Source organism: Schistocerca serialis, chromosome 8 (assembly GCF_023864345.2).
Source record: "Schistocerca serialis cubense isolate TAMUIC-IGC-003099 chromosome 8, iqSchSeri2.2, whole genome shotgun sequence".
Classification (NCBI taxonomy): domain Eukaryota; kingdom Metazoa; phylum Arthropoda; class Insecta; order Orthoptera; family Acrididae; genus Schistocerca; species Schistocerca serialis.
Genome location: NC_064645.1, coordinates 323,583,673 through 323,602,907, shown reverse-complemented (window position 1 = coordinate 323,602,907; position 19,235 = coordinate 323,583,673). Strand labels below are relative to the sequence as shown.

At 38.0% G+C, this 19,235-nt stretch overlaps 1 protein-coding gene across 1 annotated transcript in view; it reads left to right on the top strand.

Moving 5' to 3' along the window:
* Nucleotides 1–19,235, top strand: part of LOC126416999 (cilia- and flagella-associated protein 44-like) — a 582,681-nt gene that overhangs the window by 311,052 nt on the left and 252,394 nt on the right. The window contains exon 16 of the mRNA XM_050084886.1: nt 5,562–5,669. Coding sequence (XP_049940843.1) covers nt 5,562–5,669 — 108 coding nt within the window. The remainder of the gene's footprint in view (nt 1–5,561; nt 5,670–19,235) is intronic.

Here is a 19,235-nt window from a genome sequence, read left to right as displayed (position 1 = left end):
TAATCAGTTGTGTGTACGATATTATTTCTCAACCACTCTCATTTATTATAAATCAATATTTTGAACAGGGATGCTTTCCAAATGTATTGAAATATGCTGAGATCAAACCTCTGTTCAAAGAAGTATTGACAGAAGATATGGGGAATTACCGCCCTATCTCTCTTTTGCCGGTCTTCTCTAAAGTGTTTGAAAAGGTTGCAGCAAAACAAATTAATAAATTTATTACTGTAAATGATATAATTTTCAAAAACCTGTGTGGATTCCAACAGGGTAAAAGCACTGTAAATGCTATAAATGAGCTTATCCAAAAAATATGCTCCACATTAGGTAAGGGTAGAAAGGTTACAGGAATATTCTGTGATCTAACTAAAGCTTTCAGTTCAGTGAACCATGCATTACTTCTGCACAAATTACAGATGTATGGAATCAGGGACACTGCTTTAAAATGGTTTAGCTCTTACCTGTCAGATAGGAAACAAAGAGTAATTTTAACTTCAAAAGGAACCAATTATTCCTCAGACTGGAAAACAGTTCCCTAAGGAGTCCAACAAGGTTCGATACTGGGTCGCTATCTGTTTCTTTTTTACGTAAATGACCTACCGCTTGCTATTGATGTTCATTCAGTCTTATTTGCTGAAGATACATCAGTTCTAATTGAAAATGAGGTATCTGAAAATATTCCAGAAAAAGCCAAAAATACTTTAGAAAAACTCAAATCTTGTTTCCATCAAAACAGACTAAAACTAAATGTAACTAAAACCAAAATGATGCAGTCTGAAGCTAAATCAGTAGAAAGGACTGAAATGAAGATAACTGGCAATGATCAGGATATCACAGAAGCAAACCACTTGAAGTTCTTAGGCCTAAATCTTGATAAAAATTTAAACTGGAAGGTACACATAGATTACTTAGCAAATAAACTGAACAACTTGGCATTTGCAATGTGTATTTTGTCAGGTGCAACAAACATGGATACCAGAAAGATAGTTTATCACTGCTCCTTTGAGTCATTTATTCATTATGGCATAATCTTCTGGGGAAATTCAACAAATGTCACTAGGCTTCTAGTATTACAAAAGAAAGTAGTTAGAAACATGTATGTTGCAAAAAAGCAGGAATCCTGTCGACCACTGTTAAAAAATTTGAAAATGCTATCTATCCCCTTGCTTTATGTATATGAGGTAGTGGTGTTCTTATATAAAAATCAACATACACTAGACGCTTTCCGTTTTGACCACAACTATAGCACTCACCACAGAGATAATTTCAAACTTCCAACATATCATTTAAAACTTTATGCCCAAATGCCAGAGTATACGGGGTTAAAAAAATAAAAGGCAGTAATAAATATATGATGGAGCTTGGTTCAATGACAAGATTGCTCTTTACTCTTCTGGTGGAAAAGTGTTATTATTCTGTTGAAGAATTCATTGAGGACAGCTTCACAGTCTGAACAAAGGGATTGTATTACATGTATTATTTTATGTACTTGTGTAGCTGTAACTTAGAAATGTAAAATATAATGTAAACTTTTGTGTTTCTCTTAAAAAAGAGAAAAAAGTTTCTTTTTGTAAACCTTGACATGTCTCCTGTACGTCAAATCAAATTATTTGAAAATTGTATGTAATGATATGAATAAATCACATATCAGATTATTTATGTAGTCAACAGTGATTGCTAAACCGTGGCCATGAAATACGAAATTTGATAGGAATATTTATTATTTAATTGAGGCTCTCATAGAGAAATGATTTTGAAAACTTTTACTCCTAATAGACAAAATGGATATTAACCTTCAGGAGGTGAAATTTATTGTTTCAAATTTTGACACATATAGAAATAAAATTAAAAGTGACATTCTGCCCTAGCTTTTGGAACTAACAGTTAGTTTGTCAGGGAGATGAGAAGCATAATCTGGGCAAGATTAAAAAGAAATGGCAGGTCACTCAGATTCCTCACGTATATTTTTTCTTGAAACTTCATAAGCACTTGTTTGTTATACGGTTACCATACATCTTTAAGTATTTGCCATTTTAAGATTTTTTAATATTTCTGTGACACACTCCTATGGCTCACACAAACATGTGACAATTTGTGATGTACTTCTTTGTGTAACCTCAGAATCCCTTTTTAGCCCTGTCTTGTATGTGCCCCACACCCATGAACAATATTCTAAGATATGGCAAACGAGTGTTATGTAAACGAAAACCTTTCTAGATCAACTGCATTTTCATAGCATCCTCTCAAAGAACAGAAGTCTGCCACCTGCTTTATCTACTGTTTGAGTTTATGTGATCATTTCCTTGCATACCCTCCACAAATTGTTACATCAAGGTTTTTGTATGAGTTGACTGATTTCAGTTGTGATCCAGTGATACTGTAGTCTAAGGATAGTACATTTTTGTGTTTTGCGAAGTGCACAGATCTACATTTCTTAGCATTTCAAGCAAGTCACCGACGTTGAGTCAAATTTGAAATTTGATTGAGGTATGACTGGCCAGGTCATTAATAGACAACGTGAGAAGTAAGATACCGAACACACTTCCTGGTGAAACTTCTGAAATTAGTTTTACATCTTTCAGTAACTCTCCATCCAAGACAGCATGGTATGTTCTCCCTAACAACAAATCTTCAATCCAATCACAAATTTTATTTGATACACCATACAATTGTACTTTCGTTAATTAGAGTTTTTGTGGTACTGAGTCAAACACTTTTCAGAAGTTAAGAACTAATGCAAGCACCGGATTCCCTTGATGCCTTTTTGTATGTCTTTTGAGATAAAGTGTGACTTGCATTTTGCATGACTGATGGTTACAGAATCTCTGATGGTTGACATTTTATTAGAATACCACATTACCTCTGAACTCAGAAAAAGTTCTGAAATTCTGCAGTAGATATATGTCAGTGACACTGGATATAAGTATTGTAGGTCACTTCTGCTGCCCTTCTGGTAAATGAGTGTGACCTGTCCTTCATTCCAACTACTGGGCCCTATGTTTCATTTGAGGGATCCACAGTATGTTGTCAAGAAGGGCTGATTCAGATACAAATTCCATACACAGGATTATTCATAAGTACCTCCATTGTTTCAGAAGACATATGTGCAGAAACTGCAAGCCAAACTGAAAGCAGACATGTATAGTGTATAGAGCATCTCTGCAAGTTCTTAACTCAGATTTCAAGTGCTTAATATGGGCAAGGTTTGTGACAAGAAAAATGTCAATGTGATAGTGAAACTTGGCCATTCATGTCCTAACAACTCATGGTCAATATTGGCGACTGTATTAATTATTCTTCCCTGTAATTCATCTAGATTATGTGGCAGTGGAGGCAGGAACACACATTCTTGACATATCCCATAGGAAGAAATGACATAGAGTTGAACAATAATGGAAATTCCTTGATGGAGCAATATGTAAAATAAGGGAAAGGCAATCATTTATTTACAGGGGTTCGATGCATGGAGCATAGTCACACATAATAGAAAACAGTATTCACAATAGCTTTCAAGTGCTAACTCTTTCCCCAGCAGTAATACTCACATCAACACACACAACCACGCAGGCACCCAAACTGACACTCCCATGGCTACAGCATATTCCTCCAGTAGCTGCTGCAAGTCAGTGCAAAAGCCAAAAAGATTATTGTTGTTCTGAGCAGTCAGCCAATGTAACAGCAGCAGCTGATGTGGTTTTACTTGCAGACATTTGCATGGAATGTGCCACACAGTTGATTGTGGTATCTACAGTTGCCTGCTCACATATGTCGTTAATTTCTTTAGGTTCCTGATGAATGATTCATGCATGCACTCCACTTTCTCTATTGACAGTCCTGGTCAGCCTGTTTTCTGTGCACCACATAAGCAGCCAATCCCATGAAATGTGTTGTATCACTTATCAATTGTTTTGTCTTTTGGAGCATTTCACTTGTATTTGGTACAAAGCTGTCACTGAACTGTTACAGTTAAGCCACAGTTTGTGAATTCCAGGACACAAAATGCATGCATTAGTTTTTGTGCAGTCATCTGCTGAAACCATGAAGGTACTTATACATAATGCAGTAGAATGTGACAAATGTTAAGATGCATATTAAAATTTCCATTCTGTACTTTGTGCCATGGTTTTTCATAGAGGTGGAAAACTACCTTGTATATTTTGATCTATTCATTCAATATTTGTTGGATTAAAATGTCACAAAGGTCTGTAGAAATGATATATATTAAGTGGCAAATGCTGCAACAAATTGTTTCAGCAGTTATTGGTAACAATCCTGCCATTCCTTTTTTATGTCTCAAACTAAGGAAATTACTGGTCAGATTGTTGATTTTGTTACAAATAAATGTGGTTTCAGTTTCCTGAGGCAGCAGTCATGTGTGTGAGTTGTGTGTGTGTGTGTGTGTGTGTGTGTGTGTGTGTGTGTGTTTCTTCTATATCTGTTGTTGACAAAGGCCTTAATGGCCAAAAGCTTTAATTGTGCGAGTCTTTTTGCTGTGCCTATCTGCAACTTAGCATCTCTACTGTATGGTGAATAGGAACTTTCCTTTTCATAATATTGTTACAGTCCATCCTGGATTTTCCATTGTTTTGACAAATTTTCAGTCATATCAAACAATAATTGGAGTGATAACTACAGCACTCAGCATAAGTAATCAAACAATGGAAAATCCAGGATGGAATGTAACAATGTTACGAAAATAATAGTTTGCTACTCCCCAAGTAGCAGAGATACTGAGTCGCAGATAGGAACAACAAAAAGACTGTCACAAAACGAGCTTTCAGCCAACTTGTAGCAAACCTCCCTGTGCATTTAATTATTTCAGTGGCTGCCGAGCAGGCATGAGAGGTTCTTGAAAATTGATGGGGTTCACATTCCTGGTGGTGTTCTGCTACAGCTGACTTGTTGTTCTGTCCCAGTCATGTGTAACATTCATGTTCTGAAACATGAGTTCTAATGGGTCCCTGGGTTTCACCAATGTATACATCGCTGCAACCACACCAGTTCTATAGATAACCAAAAATGACAATGTATAAAGGAAGGCATTCACTAGTCTACAGCAGTGAACTGCCCTGGAGAGGACTACAGTGAATGCAAATTTGCTGGTCATTTCAATAATATGCAAATTTGTGTTAACCAACTCTTTGTCTGCTGGATAAGTCTGCAGAAGAACATAACCAATGTTTGGATATAGATTCATTTTTAAACTCTGCTCTACAATTGAAATAGAATGATCATGAGAAAAGAATAGGGCTTTACCTGGTAATGAACATTAAGGTAGACGGTAATGCCTCTGTTCTGATAGCTTATTTGCTAATCACTTGAAACCATCTGTGTGCTATGATTTGAAGGTTCTATAACAATAATGATCATTATATAAGTAATAACAAATATTAAAAGAGTCTGCATTGATTGGACAGAAGATAATTAGAGGATGATTATTATGAAAATATAGTGGTAAGCAGATTACTCTTTAGTTGAGGACTGATTTAAATGAGGTTTTACAATAAACTGTGTATAATGAAAGAAATGAACACATTCTAATTAATTGTTAATAATTTCAGTAATACTTACAAGGCGTCTACATTTCGACATAGGAAGCTAGATGAGTTATTTTTAGCAGCAAAAGAAGTTGTCAGAGAAAAACTTCAGGAAATGAGCAGATTAATGAGGTAAGTGAATAATATAAATCACAACAGTGTACATACAATAATAAACAATCAAGAAGTGTTTCCAAAAAATAAATGGAGTTTGAACTCATTAACTAGTCTTTCACATTACTTATTATAAAAAGAGACGGTTCACAGATGTTTCAATTTGCCTATTGAGATAATTGTAGACTAATTTAATTTTTTCTCTTCATAGAATGTAGTTAAGAAGGCCCAATGTGTACTTCAGTATATGACATTAAGTTGTGTTTGCATGTGTGTGTGTGTGTGTGTGTGTGTGTGTGTGTGTGTGTGTGTGTGTGTGTGTGTGTGTGTGTGTGTGTGTGTGTGTGTAATCCATATGGAATTTACTCTTGTAGTATGTGACTACACATCTAAGGATAGGGCAGATTCTGTGTAATTGACTGACACGCAGAAAAGGTGAAAACTTTCCCAGCTTTCATTTGATATCCACTTTGACAGCTTTGCAGCTAACAAAGACATGTGCACAGACACTGTTTCCTTATGATGCTGCTAACTGATTAGAGCAAGTAGCAATATTTGTTCAAGGGCATTGTGTGGAAATGTAAGGGGTGTGGAACTAGGGAGCAAAGAATAGGAAGGTTGTAAGAAAAATTGTTCTGAAGAGGAACAAATAGATATGTATGGTAACTTGGTAGGTGACTGGTAGGAGGAACATTAAGAAAAAAATGGAGAATACAGGGAGAAAGTTGAGGATGCAGTGTTAGGGAAAGAGACAAAGAGATAAAAATTAACCACTGAAACTCTAAATTAGGATGGCCAGACAGAGACTGGAGCCTCCATCTTTCCAAGTACAAGCAAAGTCTGTTGAAAACAGTGTAACCACACTTGGTTTAACCCCAGTATACAATACTATTTTCAAAGAAGTTATTTAGTAACGTAAAAAAATAGCACTGCACTGTTCATTCATTTCTCAGCACTGATTACGACACATACTGCATAAGCTATACACACATTATTTCATAATGTAATATTATATGCACAGTTGGTTGACATCAGGGCCAAGGCGACACAATGAGTAGTAGCATTTCTTTGTCCTCACAAAATGGTATTACAAATGTCAAGTTATACAGAAAAATATAAGAGTATTATAAACATAAGTATTCTACAGTTATATTTCAGTATTATCCTAATTTACTCTCAAAGCACAAACAGATATACACACATAAAAAAAAGTTTTGCATCACCTTGGTTTCCGAGAATTCCATAACTTGTACAGAAAATTGGAATAGAGATCAACATAAACATCATTTCCACCCTTGTTATTGCTCATGAAAACCACACATTGCATGTTGTACCACCATACAGCAAGACCTAAGAAGTGGTGCTCCAGATTGCTGTACACACTGATACCTCTAATACCCAGTAGCATGTCCTCTTGCATTGATGCATGCTGGTATTCCTCTTGGCATACTATCCGCAAGTTCATCAAGGCATTGTTGGTCCAGATTGACCCACTCCTCAGCAGCGATTCGGTGTAGATCTCTCAGTGGGGTTGGTGGGCCACGTTGTCCATAAACAGCCCTTTTCAATCTATCCCAGGCATATTTGATAGGGTTCGTGTCTGGAGAACAAGCTGGCCACTCTAGTTGAGTGATGTCGTTATCCTGAAGGAAGTCATTCATAAGATGTGCACTTAAGGGGCATGAATTGTCATCCATTAAGACGAATGCCTCGCCAATATGCTGCCAATATGGTTGCACTATCGGTCAGAGGATGGCATTCACGTATCGTGCAGCCATTACAGCGTCTTCCATGACTACCAGTGGCCAACGTTGGCCCCACATAATGCAACCCCAAAACAGCAGGGAACCTCCACCTTGCTGCACTCACTGGACAGTGTGTCTAAGGCCTCCAGCCTGACCAGTTGCCTCCAAACATGTCTCCGACAATTGTCTGGTTGAAGGCATATGCGACACTCATCAGTGAAGAGAACTTGGTGCCAATTATGAGCGGTCCATTTGGCATGATGTTGGGCCCATCTGTACCATGTTGCATGGTGTTGTAGATGTAAAGATGGACCTCGCCAAGGATATTGGGAGTGAAGTTGTGCATCATGAAGCCTTTTGCGCACAGTTTGAGTTGTAACACGATGTCCTGTGGCTGCACAAAAAGCATTATTCAACATGGTGGCATTGCTGTCAGGGTTCCTCCGAGCCATAATCTGTAGGTAGTGGTCATCCATTGCAGTAGTAGCCCTTGGGCAGCCTGAGCGAGGCATGTCATCAACAGTTCCTATCTCTCTGTATCTCCTCCATGTCTGAACAACATCATGGTTCACCCTGAGGTGCCTGGACACATCCCTTTTTGAGAGCCCTTCCTGGTACAAAGTAATGATGCGGATGCAATCGAACTGCAGTACTGACCGTGTAGGTGTGATTGAACTACAGATAACACAAGCCGTGTACCTCCTTCCTGGTGGAATGACTGGAACTGATCGGCTGTCAGTCCCCTTCCATCTAATAGGCACTGCTCATGCATGGTTGTTTACATCTTTGGGCGGGTTAGTGACATCTCTGAACAGTCAAAGGGATTGTGTTCGTGATACAATAGCCACAGTCAATGTCTATCTTAAGGAGTTCTGGGAACCAGGGTGATGCAAAACTTTTTTTGATGTGTGTATTTTCATCGTATCAAAAGATAGTAATGCTCATCAGTACTAACCATCAAGAGGCAAAATGTGTAATATTGCTGATAGACACATGCAACAGTAAACGAGATACCACTATCCTAGCTTTTGGGACTACTAGTTGCTTCATCACAGAGGAGAAAGTGGTAGGGTGGGGAACATTAAATAGGAAGTCAGTTTACTCAGATCCAGGATGAGAGGGACACCTTATAGTGAGGACAAGATCTACTTGATTGCCAATCTGTAGCTTGTAGTCATGTTAAGATTTTAGTGATTAGCTGCTTTGTTAGTGAGTAAAATGCTTTACGGAGTGTCAGGGCAAATAGCATGGTTTAAACTTTTTATCTGTTGCTACTATTTAATAATGGTATTACTTTGAGCTTTTTTAACTATATGGAAAAATTCTTTCACTAAATTGGAAATAAGCAATATATGCCAAGAGCTCTAAATTTGTATTTCAGGACTTCATTCATTTTAAATACTTCTCGGTCATTGTCAGAAGAGTCTTAATGGTATAGTCAGGTATTTCATATTCCAGTTTCTCTTGAATTGTGAATTTCATGCTTAAAATGTGAGAGGTATCTATAAAACAGTTACTGTACTTATGTAACTGGACAAGTTTTCTATATCAACATTTTCTATTTGAGTTTAATGTACTGATATTCATATCTTTTTCCTGCTACACTTTTTTCTAAATATTTGGTTTGTTACCAGGCTGTCTTGTTGTAATATCATTTTCAGTCACTGTGTCTTCATGATTACCTTTTGTTAAATTTCCCTGAAAAGTTGCATATTCTGTAAGCAGAAGATTTGTACATGTGGTCATTTGTAAATTAGGTGTTTCTAAAGACCTGCATAACTTTTGAATTCTTATCAGTGTAATTAGTGATTTGACAGGACATCAGTATAGTCAACTGTTTTAGAAAGTAAGAAAGAATATTTCAAAATTAGCGATGAAGACTGAAGGGGAAAATAAAGACTGTCTGACAAAGAAGTAAAGCTCCCTAAAGGGGAGAAAATGAAATGAAACTCCATGGACTGAGATGATAGATGTTATTTCAGTGTTAAAAAATCAGGTCACATTTGCAAAGAACCTTCACAGACAGGCACTACCATCCAAACCTACTCAACAAGCAGAACTCCTGTACCATACCCCCCCTAATCTTCTCAGCATCCCTTGTCACCCACTATCACCCTGGACTGGAGCAACTGAGCCGTATCCTTTGCCCAGACCTTTGATGATGTATCATCATGGCCACAAATGAGGAACATCCTACCTTAAATCCTTCCCACCCCTCGTAAAGTGGTATTCCATCACCCACTTAACCATCACAACATCCTGGTCATTCCCTATGCCGCTCCCACAACCAATTCCTTACCACAGGAGTCACATACTTGTTGAAGACCCAAATGCAAGACCTGCTTGATCCACCCACCCACCACATCACACTGCAGTCCTGTCACAGGCTTATCCTATACCATCAGTTGCAGGCCCAACTTCGAAAGCAGCTATCTAATATACCAACTGTGCTGCAATCTCTGTGCATCACCAAAAACCAGCTGTCAACCAGAATAAATGCCCACCACCAAACTGTGGTCAAGAACAGAATTGACCACCTAGTGGCACAAAATGCAACTCAGCATGATGTATACTTCACAACTGATGCCATTTAGATCCAAGCACCAACATTGCTGAATTACATAGATGGGAGCTAGCCTTGTCACACACCTTTTGTTCCTGAAACCCTCCTGGTGTCAGTCTCTGCTAGCCCACTGTGCCCACTCCCTCTACCAAACAGTCTCCCTTTCCTCTGGTCTATCACCACCTCCAAATACACTCTTCCTTGTCACTGTCATCATCATCATGCGTTGCAAAAACTCACTGGCTCTGGTGTTCATGGATTGCATTCCTATCACGTACATCTGCTATCTCTTCCTCCCAAATTCATGTCTCACACCCCCACGGCTTCCCATCAAATCATCAGCCTCCTTTCCCCCAAGTGCTTCATTGTATGAATGTCCAGAAACAAGAAATAGTGATCAACAGTTTCAATTTGGGTGTTCATAACAATATAACACCAAAATTTTACTATTAGATGGCTCTTGTTCTGATCTCCAAAGTTGTCACTGAAGGCTGAAATGTGCTTCACAGTATGAGGAAGACTCTGAATATACTTCAGCAGGCAAGGTGCTGTCTCCTGGCAACCCCTACTTGCTTGTCCTTCATGCCGCATAAACATGTGGGCAGTACCACTGATTAAGTTGTGAATATTGAGGTTGTATGTCCAAAGCTGTCACATATAGTAGGCTTTCAAGTTCATCACATGTGGTGTCGGCAACATCTTTCGAAGATCAAAGCATATTGCAACCTGGTTGTCATCCTTTAATTCCTTGAATTTCCTTTTGGCCTCTTTTCCTGCTTCTGCCTTCCTGAGATGAAATTATTTTTCAACTTCAGCTGTCTTTTTTTTCATCAGGTGTACCATGTATAATTTTCATTTGTAATCTGTCACAAGTTACACAGGTATCAGTATGAGGCTTGTCGAAGCTTAGGTTAAATTCTGTCCTGAATATATGTCTGTACAAACTTGCATTCTCAGGTAGACTGCATTAGAAAATCTGTATGAAAGTCACCAGCAATCAAAATTTCTTTGTTTCTTCCTGTAAAATAACCCAAAAGAGCTTTTAGATGATTTATAAATATATTATAATTTCCTGCAGGTGCTTGGTAAACAGTTACTATTATATAGGATCTGTTACGGTACTCTATTTCTGTTGCACATGCTTCTAGATGCTGTTCTAAACAGAATGTATTAATGTCAATGTTCTTGAATTTATGGCAGTTTTTAAGAAATGTGGCAACTCCTCCTCCATCCATATCTACTCTGCAGAAGTAGGAAGCTAGCTTAAAGCCTGAAATGTCTAACATATCTATACCAGTGGTCACTTGATGTTCAGAGAGGCAGATTATGTCAATTTGGTTGGATGAATTCATTTCATCAATACAAATGAGTAGTTCATCAACTTTATTTCTGAGTCCCATAATGTTCTGGTGTAATAAAGATAACCGATACTGCATAGTAAAGGGATTATAACTGCTTTGGTGAAGATGAACTGGCAGTTTCTGATTACTTTCTGTTAAACAATGTTTAAATGGAGGCTGTATGCTAAAATCTGATTCCTGTTCATCTGTTTTCTCAAACTGAGTGTGTCTGCCTATCTCTCTTAAAACTCGTTTTCTTTCCCCCTTCCCTATCCTAAAAAATGCATCCCTCTGACACCTGTGACCACTGGTATTTTACTACTTGTGACAGTGTCCCCCCTTAAGTTTTCTGCAATCAACCCAGACAGTTTTCCCTTCTCTTTTCTATTGAGGTGAAGGCCATGCCTAGTGTAGTCCTACCTATCAATAGCATCCACAGGAATCAAACAAATATGGGACCCTATATCCGTCCTAAGCAGCCACTCCAACTCCAAGTTCACCCTCCCGATAGAAGAGTTCAAATGAGCCCGATCATGGCGTCTCAACACAGACACAAATCCTACACCTGTATGCTTCACTGCTGATGCTATCTTCACCAGGTCACTCTCTATGGAATATTCAGAGTCTCCATCAATGCTATTTCCTGGACCACCTACTATAACCGCAGCATCCTCCTTCGTGAAATCCTTGCATATAGAACCCACATCCTCTGTTACCTGACCCAGATCTGCACTAGGCTTCAAAGAGTTTGTGACTTGGTACTCTGGACCTAGATTTTCCTGCAGTAGTTGGCCAATACCTCTACCATGGGAGCTACCTAACAACAGAACTATCTTTCTCTTTACAAATTTCCCTACCTTTTTCAATTCCTTGAAAGCTTGTTGTGCCCTTTCTACAGCTTCAGCTACATGAGGCTCATCCAATTCTGACTGAGGCAACAGGTCAAATCTATTTTCAAGATTTATGGCAAAGCTGTCTGAAGCTCTCCTTTGCCTGTTCCCCCTATCACCTGTTGCCACTTCCCACCTCTGTTCACCCTTCTCCCTCTTTAACCTGTCCAGATACTCCCTTGCCTTGTCTAAGTCAGCTTGAAAAGCTTGAATTTTCCCTTCCTGTTCCAGTATTTTCCTATCTCTACTGCAGATCCTACAATACCACTGGTGAGCCTCATTTATGTCCCCATTTCCCACGCCACTACATTTGCCCCAATGAAAGAAACTACAGTACCCATCACACCACACCCCAGAACTAACAATCCTATGGCACGTTGGACATGTTCAGACCACAAAATGGTGTTTGTTCTTTTGGACAGATGAGGTGTGATCAGAAAGTTATGGGAATTTTTTTCTTAAGGAATCTTTATGTGTTCGTTAACTTTGCCCCCTTGAAAGTAATTCCCCTATGATATAATACAGTTGCACCAGCACTTTCTCCAATCTTGAAAGCACTTCTGGAACTCATTTTTCATTATAGTATTCAGTTCCTTCAGCAATTCTGTTTTTACTTTGTCAGTACTGGCAAAACAATGTTCTCTTCAGCCTCAGGAACAGAAAGAAGTCACAGGGGGCCATGTGTGACAACATAAAGATTTTTTTTGTCAAAAGATTATGAATAAACACTGAGGTGTGGATGGGAGCATTATTGTGGAAACAAGTGGTTTTACCACAATTCTGGTCATTTAATTTGGATTACTTCTTGCAATCCAGGTAGTATTCCTTATTGACTGTACAACCATAAGATAGCAACACATATGCACTGTCCCATTGTGATTGAAGAAACCTGTGAGAAGAACCTTCATATGTGATCGAACTTGTCGACTTTTTTTCAGTCTTGGCTCTTCAGGTGGTTTCCATTGGCACAGCTGGACCTTGATTTCAACATAGTACCTGTATACCTATGTTTGCACCTCTTGTAACTTTCTTTAGAAATTATGGATCATTGTCGACTTCATTCAGCAATTCCTAAGTGATGTCATTTTTGTTCTAAATTCAACTATTTCAGAACAAACTTTGATGCTACACATTTCATGCCCAAAACATCCCAAAAACTTGATTGGCATGAGCCAAAGGATATTCCAGCATTATCAACAATTGATGGTGATTTGGCAATTCTACATAACCATTTTCTTTATTTCTTCCACACAGTCATCAGTAACTGATGTGCAAGGGCGTACAGGGCAGTCATCATGTTCAAGATCATTTTGATCCACTTTCAAACATTGATATGACTCATAACTCTTCTATTACGCATAGTACCTTTGACAAAAGCCATAGTCAACATTCAAGTAAAATTTAATGCAAATGCTTTAGTCCATCTTTTTCACAAGTAAAAATTTGGTGAGTACTCAAAAGCACATACAACCTTTTTGACTATTATCAATACACTAAATATTTGGAACAATGGTAAATGCTAAAGTACATCAGGAACATGTGTGCCAATGACGTAAAAGAAAAATTTAAAATCAGATTATTAAGCCTGCGAAATTATGATCTCATAAAAGTATTTCATTGACAACCTTGGACCTTGTTGTGATCAGATAATCTTTGATGTTACTACAATGAAAGAGTTGTCTTAATAATTTCTGAAAATAACTCTGGGAGGGAAATTAGTACTATATCATAAGAATCTTGGTCTCTGCCACCTCTGCTAAATCTGTGTGTTAAGGTGAAACTGAAACATGAAAAAATTATCTACAGTAACATTTCTCTTTCTCAGCAACACTCAGCCACTTTTATGTATGATGCAGAAGACCAATAAAAACAACTAGTTACCATTTGGCCCCAGCCTATCTTTCTGATCAGAATTAATTTTTCTTACTACTTTTACTAACTGCTGGCAGCATTCCAATTCATTTAATGCAAGTGCTGGGAGCATTCCACTCCATTTTCTCTGCATTTTCTGCAACATTTGAAACTCCATGTCCTTTTGACATGAACTCTACTTCCTAAGTTGGGGCTTACTGAATTCTGAGCACACGTGAACTCTTCAGGATCATGAAACACAGATCAAGAAATCTGCACCTGGAATTATTTCACAATTGATGTGGCGTTATGTTTAATCCCACCATGTGGCTACAAACCAAAGCCCATGATCAGACCAGGGAACAACAATATAAGTCAATATCTGTACATCTACCTCATAAGTGATGTGAACAGTCTTCACAGTTTCAGCCAGTAAGTGAAAGGAACTTAGTGAAGTTGCGTTCTAAGTAGAGGCAATGGCATGATGGTCTATCATTTTGAAGACTAAGAGTGTTTGAAGTGTATGTGCAAGCTTCCCACTTCTCCTTATACGAGTCGACTTACTTGGTGTACACAGCCGATCTTCTTCACTGGATAGCCAGCTTCTGGAATCTCTATAAACTTCTTTTCCAAAGAATGATGCTAGAAACAGGAACCTTAAATACTGTCTCTCTACTTGCAAAATAATTAGGTACTCGAAGAATACTTTTCAGAAACTATTGGTATATTTGAGCTTCATAAAGAACAAAATTCACACTTCGCACGTAAACATCAGACTTCTTGAAGTCACATATATTGTCTCACATTAGATCTAGATTTAAGTAGCTAAGAGATGGTTTAACAACTATAACTCTATTATAAACAAATCATAAAATATGTCTTGCCTCCAGCAAGCCCAAGATAAAAGTTTTTTCACAATTCCGAATCTCAGTTGTTCTTTTGTCACTAACAATAGTCACAATTACAAACAGCACAGAATAACACAGAAGTTCCTTGGTTCTTCCATGTGCTTTCACTACGACTTCTATGGACTGATCAACAAGTACTTCTCAGTGTTGTTCAACCACCGTGTCTACTGTCTTCGTACGACAAACTTCAAACCTGCACACACAGACAGGTGATGTGCAGTAGATAGGGTTCCTTTCTCCTACTCACATCTAAAATATCATGTGTTCGAGACGGTGGAAGGCCGGGTGGTTCTAGAATTTATGCGGAAATTCTCGAAAAACTACATATCCCCTCCCCAGATCGGACATGTGAAATTTTATACATAATCATTATGTAAATAACATCACTCACAACAACATTTCATATCATAACAATATACTTTCTTATAGATGTTTCTACATACATCTTTAACTTCAACAACAATCTTTTCTTTTCTCTAGAAGAATCTTTAGCTTAGCATTCCTTTATTCTGTTCTTATTTCACCTTGATATCAAGACCTGAACATTTTTCCATGTTTTTAGTCATCTTTTATAATATTTGAGAATTGTGAGGATTCTTTCGTTATTTCCAGTCATAAACTGCAGGTGTTCATGACACTTGAGTATTCTATTATTTCTATCCTTTGTACTACCTTTTCTTTAGTATGTACTAGCTTCATTATCTGTTGTAGTTTGGAGGAACTCTGGGCAAAATGAAAGTGTTCCTTTTGACATTTGTGAACTTATATAAATGTAATAATGCTCGTTGTGCATAGAATTCAAACTTTCCAGAATAATCCCTACAAAATTTTGTGACTTTTGTCGTGCTACTGTCCCTTTTCCCTAGGATCAGTACCTAAACTGTGCTTTTGGATTGACCTTATGAGAGCACTTCCTCTTTCTATTCTGGTAGGTACGCCCCTTTATAAAACATTCCTATTTTTTCAGATCACAGGTAGGTACGTCTGTCCCATAAACTTAGCCAATGCTGGATACGCCCCTCTTATCCTGTCTGAGTAGGCCACATGGTTTCATTACCCCAGTATATGTTCCTATGTATACTATAATTAAGTATTTTCTGGTAAAGTTACAAATCTACTCTACCCTTCTCATATACTTCTTAATACTTCCTCTAATCCCTAGAGTCCTCCTCTACTTATCAACTTCTATACTTCCAGTAGATACCATGTCTATATACAGTATTCAGTAGATAATATGCTTACTTATGCTATTTGAGTCCCGCTATCCTACAATTCGTCACTTAATCAGAGTATTTATTATACTGACTTTTCTTAAATGAGTATCACAATCAAATCCACTCTTGTTTGCATTCTTTTTCTTTGATCATGCCCCCTTCTTATGTATACTTGATGTAGAATCATCCTAGTTTTTGGTTTTTATATACTTATGTATATTTATGATAATTTTATGTTTTAAAAACAAAGATTCCATGACTTACCAAACGGGAAGGCGCTGGTAGATAGACACAATAAAAAAACACAAACACACACACAAAATTTCAAGCTTTCGCAACCAATGGTTGCTTCGTCAGGAAAGAGGGAAGGAGAGGGAAAGATGAAAGGATGTGGGTTTTAAGGGAGAGGGTAAAGAGTCATTCCAATCCCGGGAGCGGAAAGACTTACCTTAGGGGGAAAAAAGGATAGGTATACACTCGCACACACACACACACACACACACACAAACACACACACACACACACACACACACATACACACACACACACATATCCATCCACACATATACAGCCACAGGCAGACATATTTAAAGACCCACTGTGTACACATATCTTTTCTCCTACAACACCTGGCAGTTGTCACATCGTGACAGGTTTTGTAATCTGTGATTTTAATGTTTGTGTTTAAATTTCTTTGTTTATGTATGTGGATGTGTGTTCATGTAGTCTGATTCTTCAGCCTTCTTATTGAAAGATAAGATGTAGGTTATGAGAAACCAAGGAAAGTAGGAAGGACTTCTGCAATAGAAGTATGTGAATATGGAAAGAGGAAAAAAAATAGATAGGTCTTCAAATGAGAAGTAAGAAAGGAAATAAATATAAATGGTTGCTAAGATTGAAGAAGAGAAAGAAGATAGCCCCAAAGACAGGAAAACCTTCCCACCCCCCTTCCCCAGGATCCCTACATCCCAAGTATGTGAGTGAGATGCCGGAGGAGGTTTGGTGTTAAATCATCTCCTTCAGAACGGACATTCTCACTTTCACCCTTGAGGTCCCCGAAGGAAATCTTAGCAACCCTATGGAAACGGCAAGTGATGAAGAATTAAGCACACTTGTTTGTGAGGGTTGTTTGAAAGGTGTGATGTGTGCTTTGTATTAGTCATGATTTATGTGTTCTTGTAAATCATGCTTTTATCCACAATACCCCACCCCTTTCAGAACTGATATAAACCCTCCCATCTACATCACATCTCACAAAAGGTATAAAATATTCTATACAAAATAGAAAATCTATATACTACGGTATATTAGTTGTTCAACTAGTCACACAATACTATATTTTCTACAAACATAATATACCATTCAGTTAACTTTATCTAAATATCACTTTTTACCTGTGATTCTCTAGGATTGTTTTTTAGTTGACTGTCATATCTGGGTTTCTAAGATATAGGATTACAGGATAGTTTAAGATTTTAGGAATAGATGACAGAATAGTATAAGATTTTAAAGGAATTCGGTGCAGGAAAACTATTTTGGAAGAAACACTGAAAACAACTCGGGATCCGACGGTCGTCACTCCGCCGTTAACTAAGAATGTTAACATCCCTGGGGGATCTGATATTAACTTTTCCTGTGCACATTTCTCTTTAAACTTCTTTTGAAAGTATCCCCACAGTAAATCAGTCACCACTTCACTAACTAACACAACATTAGGTGACGTTACCCATTTTTCTACTCTGTCCTGGATAAGCTTGACTTCTCTCCACAGGTCATCTATGCCCTTCCTGGTATCAGTAAGTACGGAAGAAGCCATAGGTGACATGTTCCCGGGTGTTATTCTCTCAGTAACTTTTCTTTCTATAATTCCTGGACTTGTTCTTCCAAACTACTTACATTTACAATATCTGAGTTTGATGTTTCTCTTTAGAGCTTCTTTCTACATTATCCACTTGTGTTCTTACACCTGTAACTTGCGACTGAATGACATGCATTAACTCGCTCTGCTTATCTACACTTTCTTTTAAAGTACTCAGTCCCTGCTTTACAGCATTAAATTTAATGTTACACACATTTTCAAAAGGCCTTAATTTTTCATTGATTTCTGATTCTACATTATTTCATCTGTCCTCAATTTCAAATTCTAACTTTTTTGATAACTCCTGGAAATTATCATTCTGTTTACTACTAAAGTCAGTGAACATGAGGAATTGGTTAATTCTTTCTTTAAGTCTAATTTTAAATCCTCTACTTTACTATTCAGGGTGTCAAATTCAGTCTTTAAAGCATCCATGCCTTCCTATAGATTACCTAATTCTTTGCGCTGTGAGTCGACTTTGGCATTTAACAATCCTAAAGCTTCATTCCGAGCATTTAAACTAGAATGTGTCCGCCCCTGTTAGTTGAGTGGTGAGCGCGATGGAATGTCATATCTAATGGCCTGGGTTTGATTCCTGGCAGGGCCAGAGATTTTCTCCACTCGGGGACTGGGTGTTGTGTTGTTCTTATCATCATCATTTCATCCCCATTCACTCGCAAGTTGCCGAAGTGGCGTCAACTCAAAAAACTTGCACCAGGCGAATGGTCTACCCGACGGGAGGCCAGGCCACAGGGCATTTCCATTTCTATTTCAACTAGAATGTACTAAGCTTAGTTGTTTACATAGAGTTGCATTTAGTTCCTTTCTTAGAGCAGCATTTTGAGTTTTGATTAGATTTACTAACTCAGACCAGTCAGGCCCTTCTTTAGTAGTTCTCATAGCTATGGCTGGTTCTGATGTCTCTTCAATTTCCTGAACGTGATCCATAATTTTACAAGCTTTAGTCCTTGTGAACATTTAAAAATTAACTTTAAGTATAATAAGTACATTAATAAAGTTCATTAAATATCACTTCTTGATAAGGTACTAAAGTTCTGTTTTGCGATCACCCGGCATAGAATTCTCGCAGTATAGGTGAGCAGATGTGATGGCAGGTCAGCACTGGTGAACAGCAGCTGGTGCCGGCAGCATCAGATGTAGGCTGGTTTCCATGTCTGCGTCCCTGTGATGTGTGTGAGAGCTTTATACTCCCCA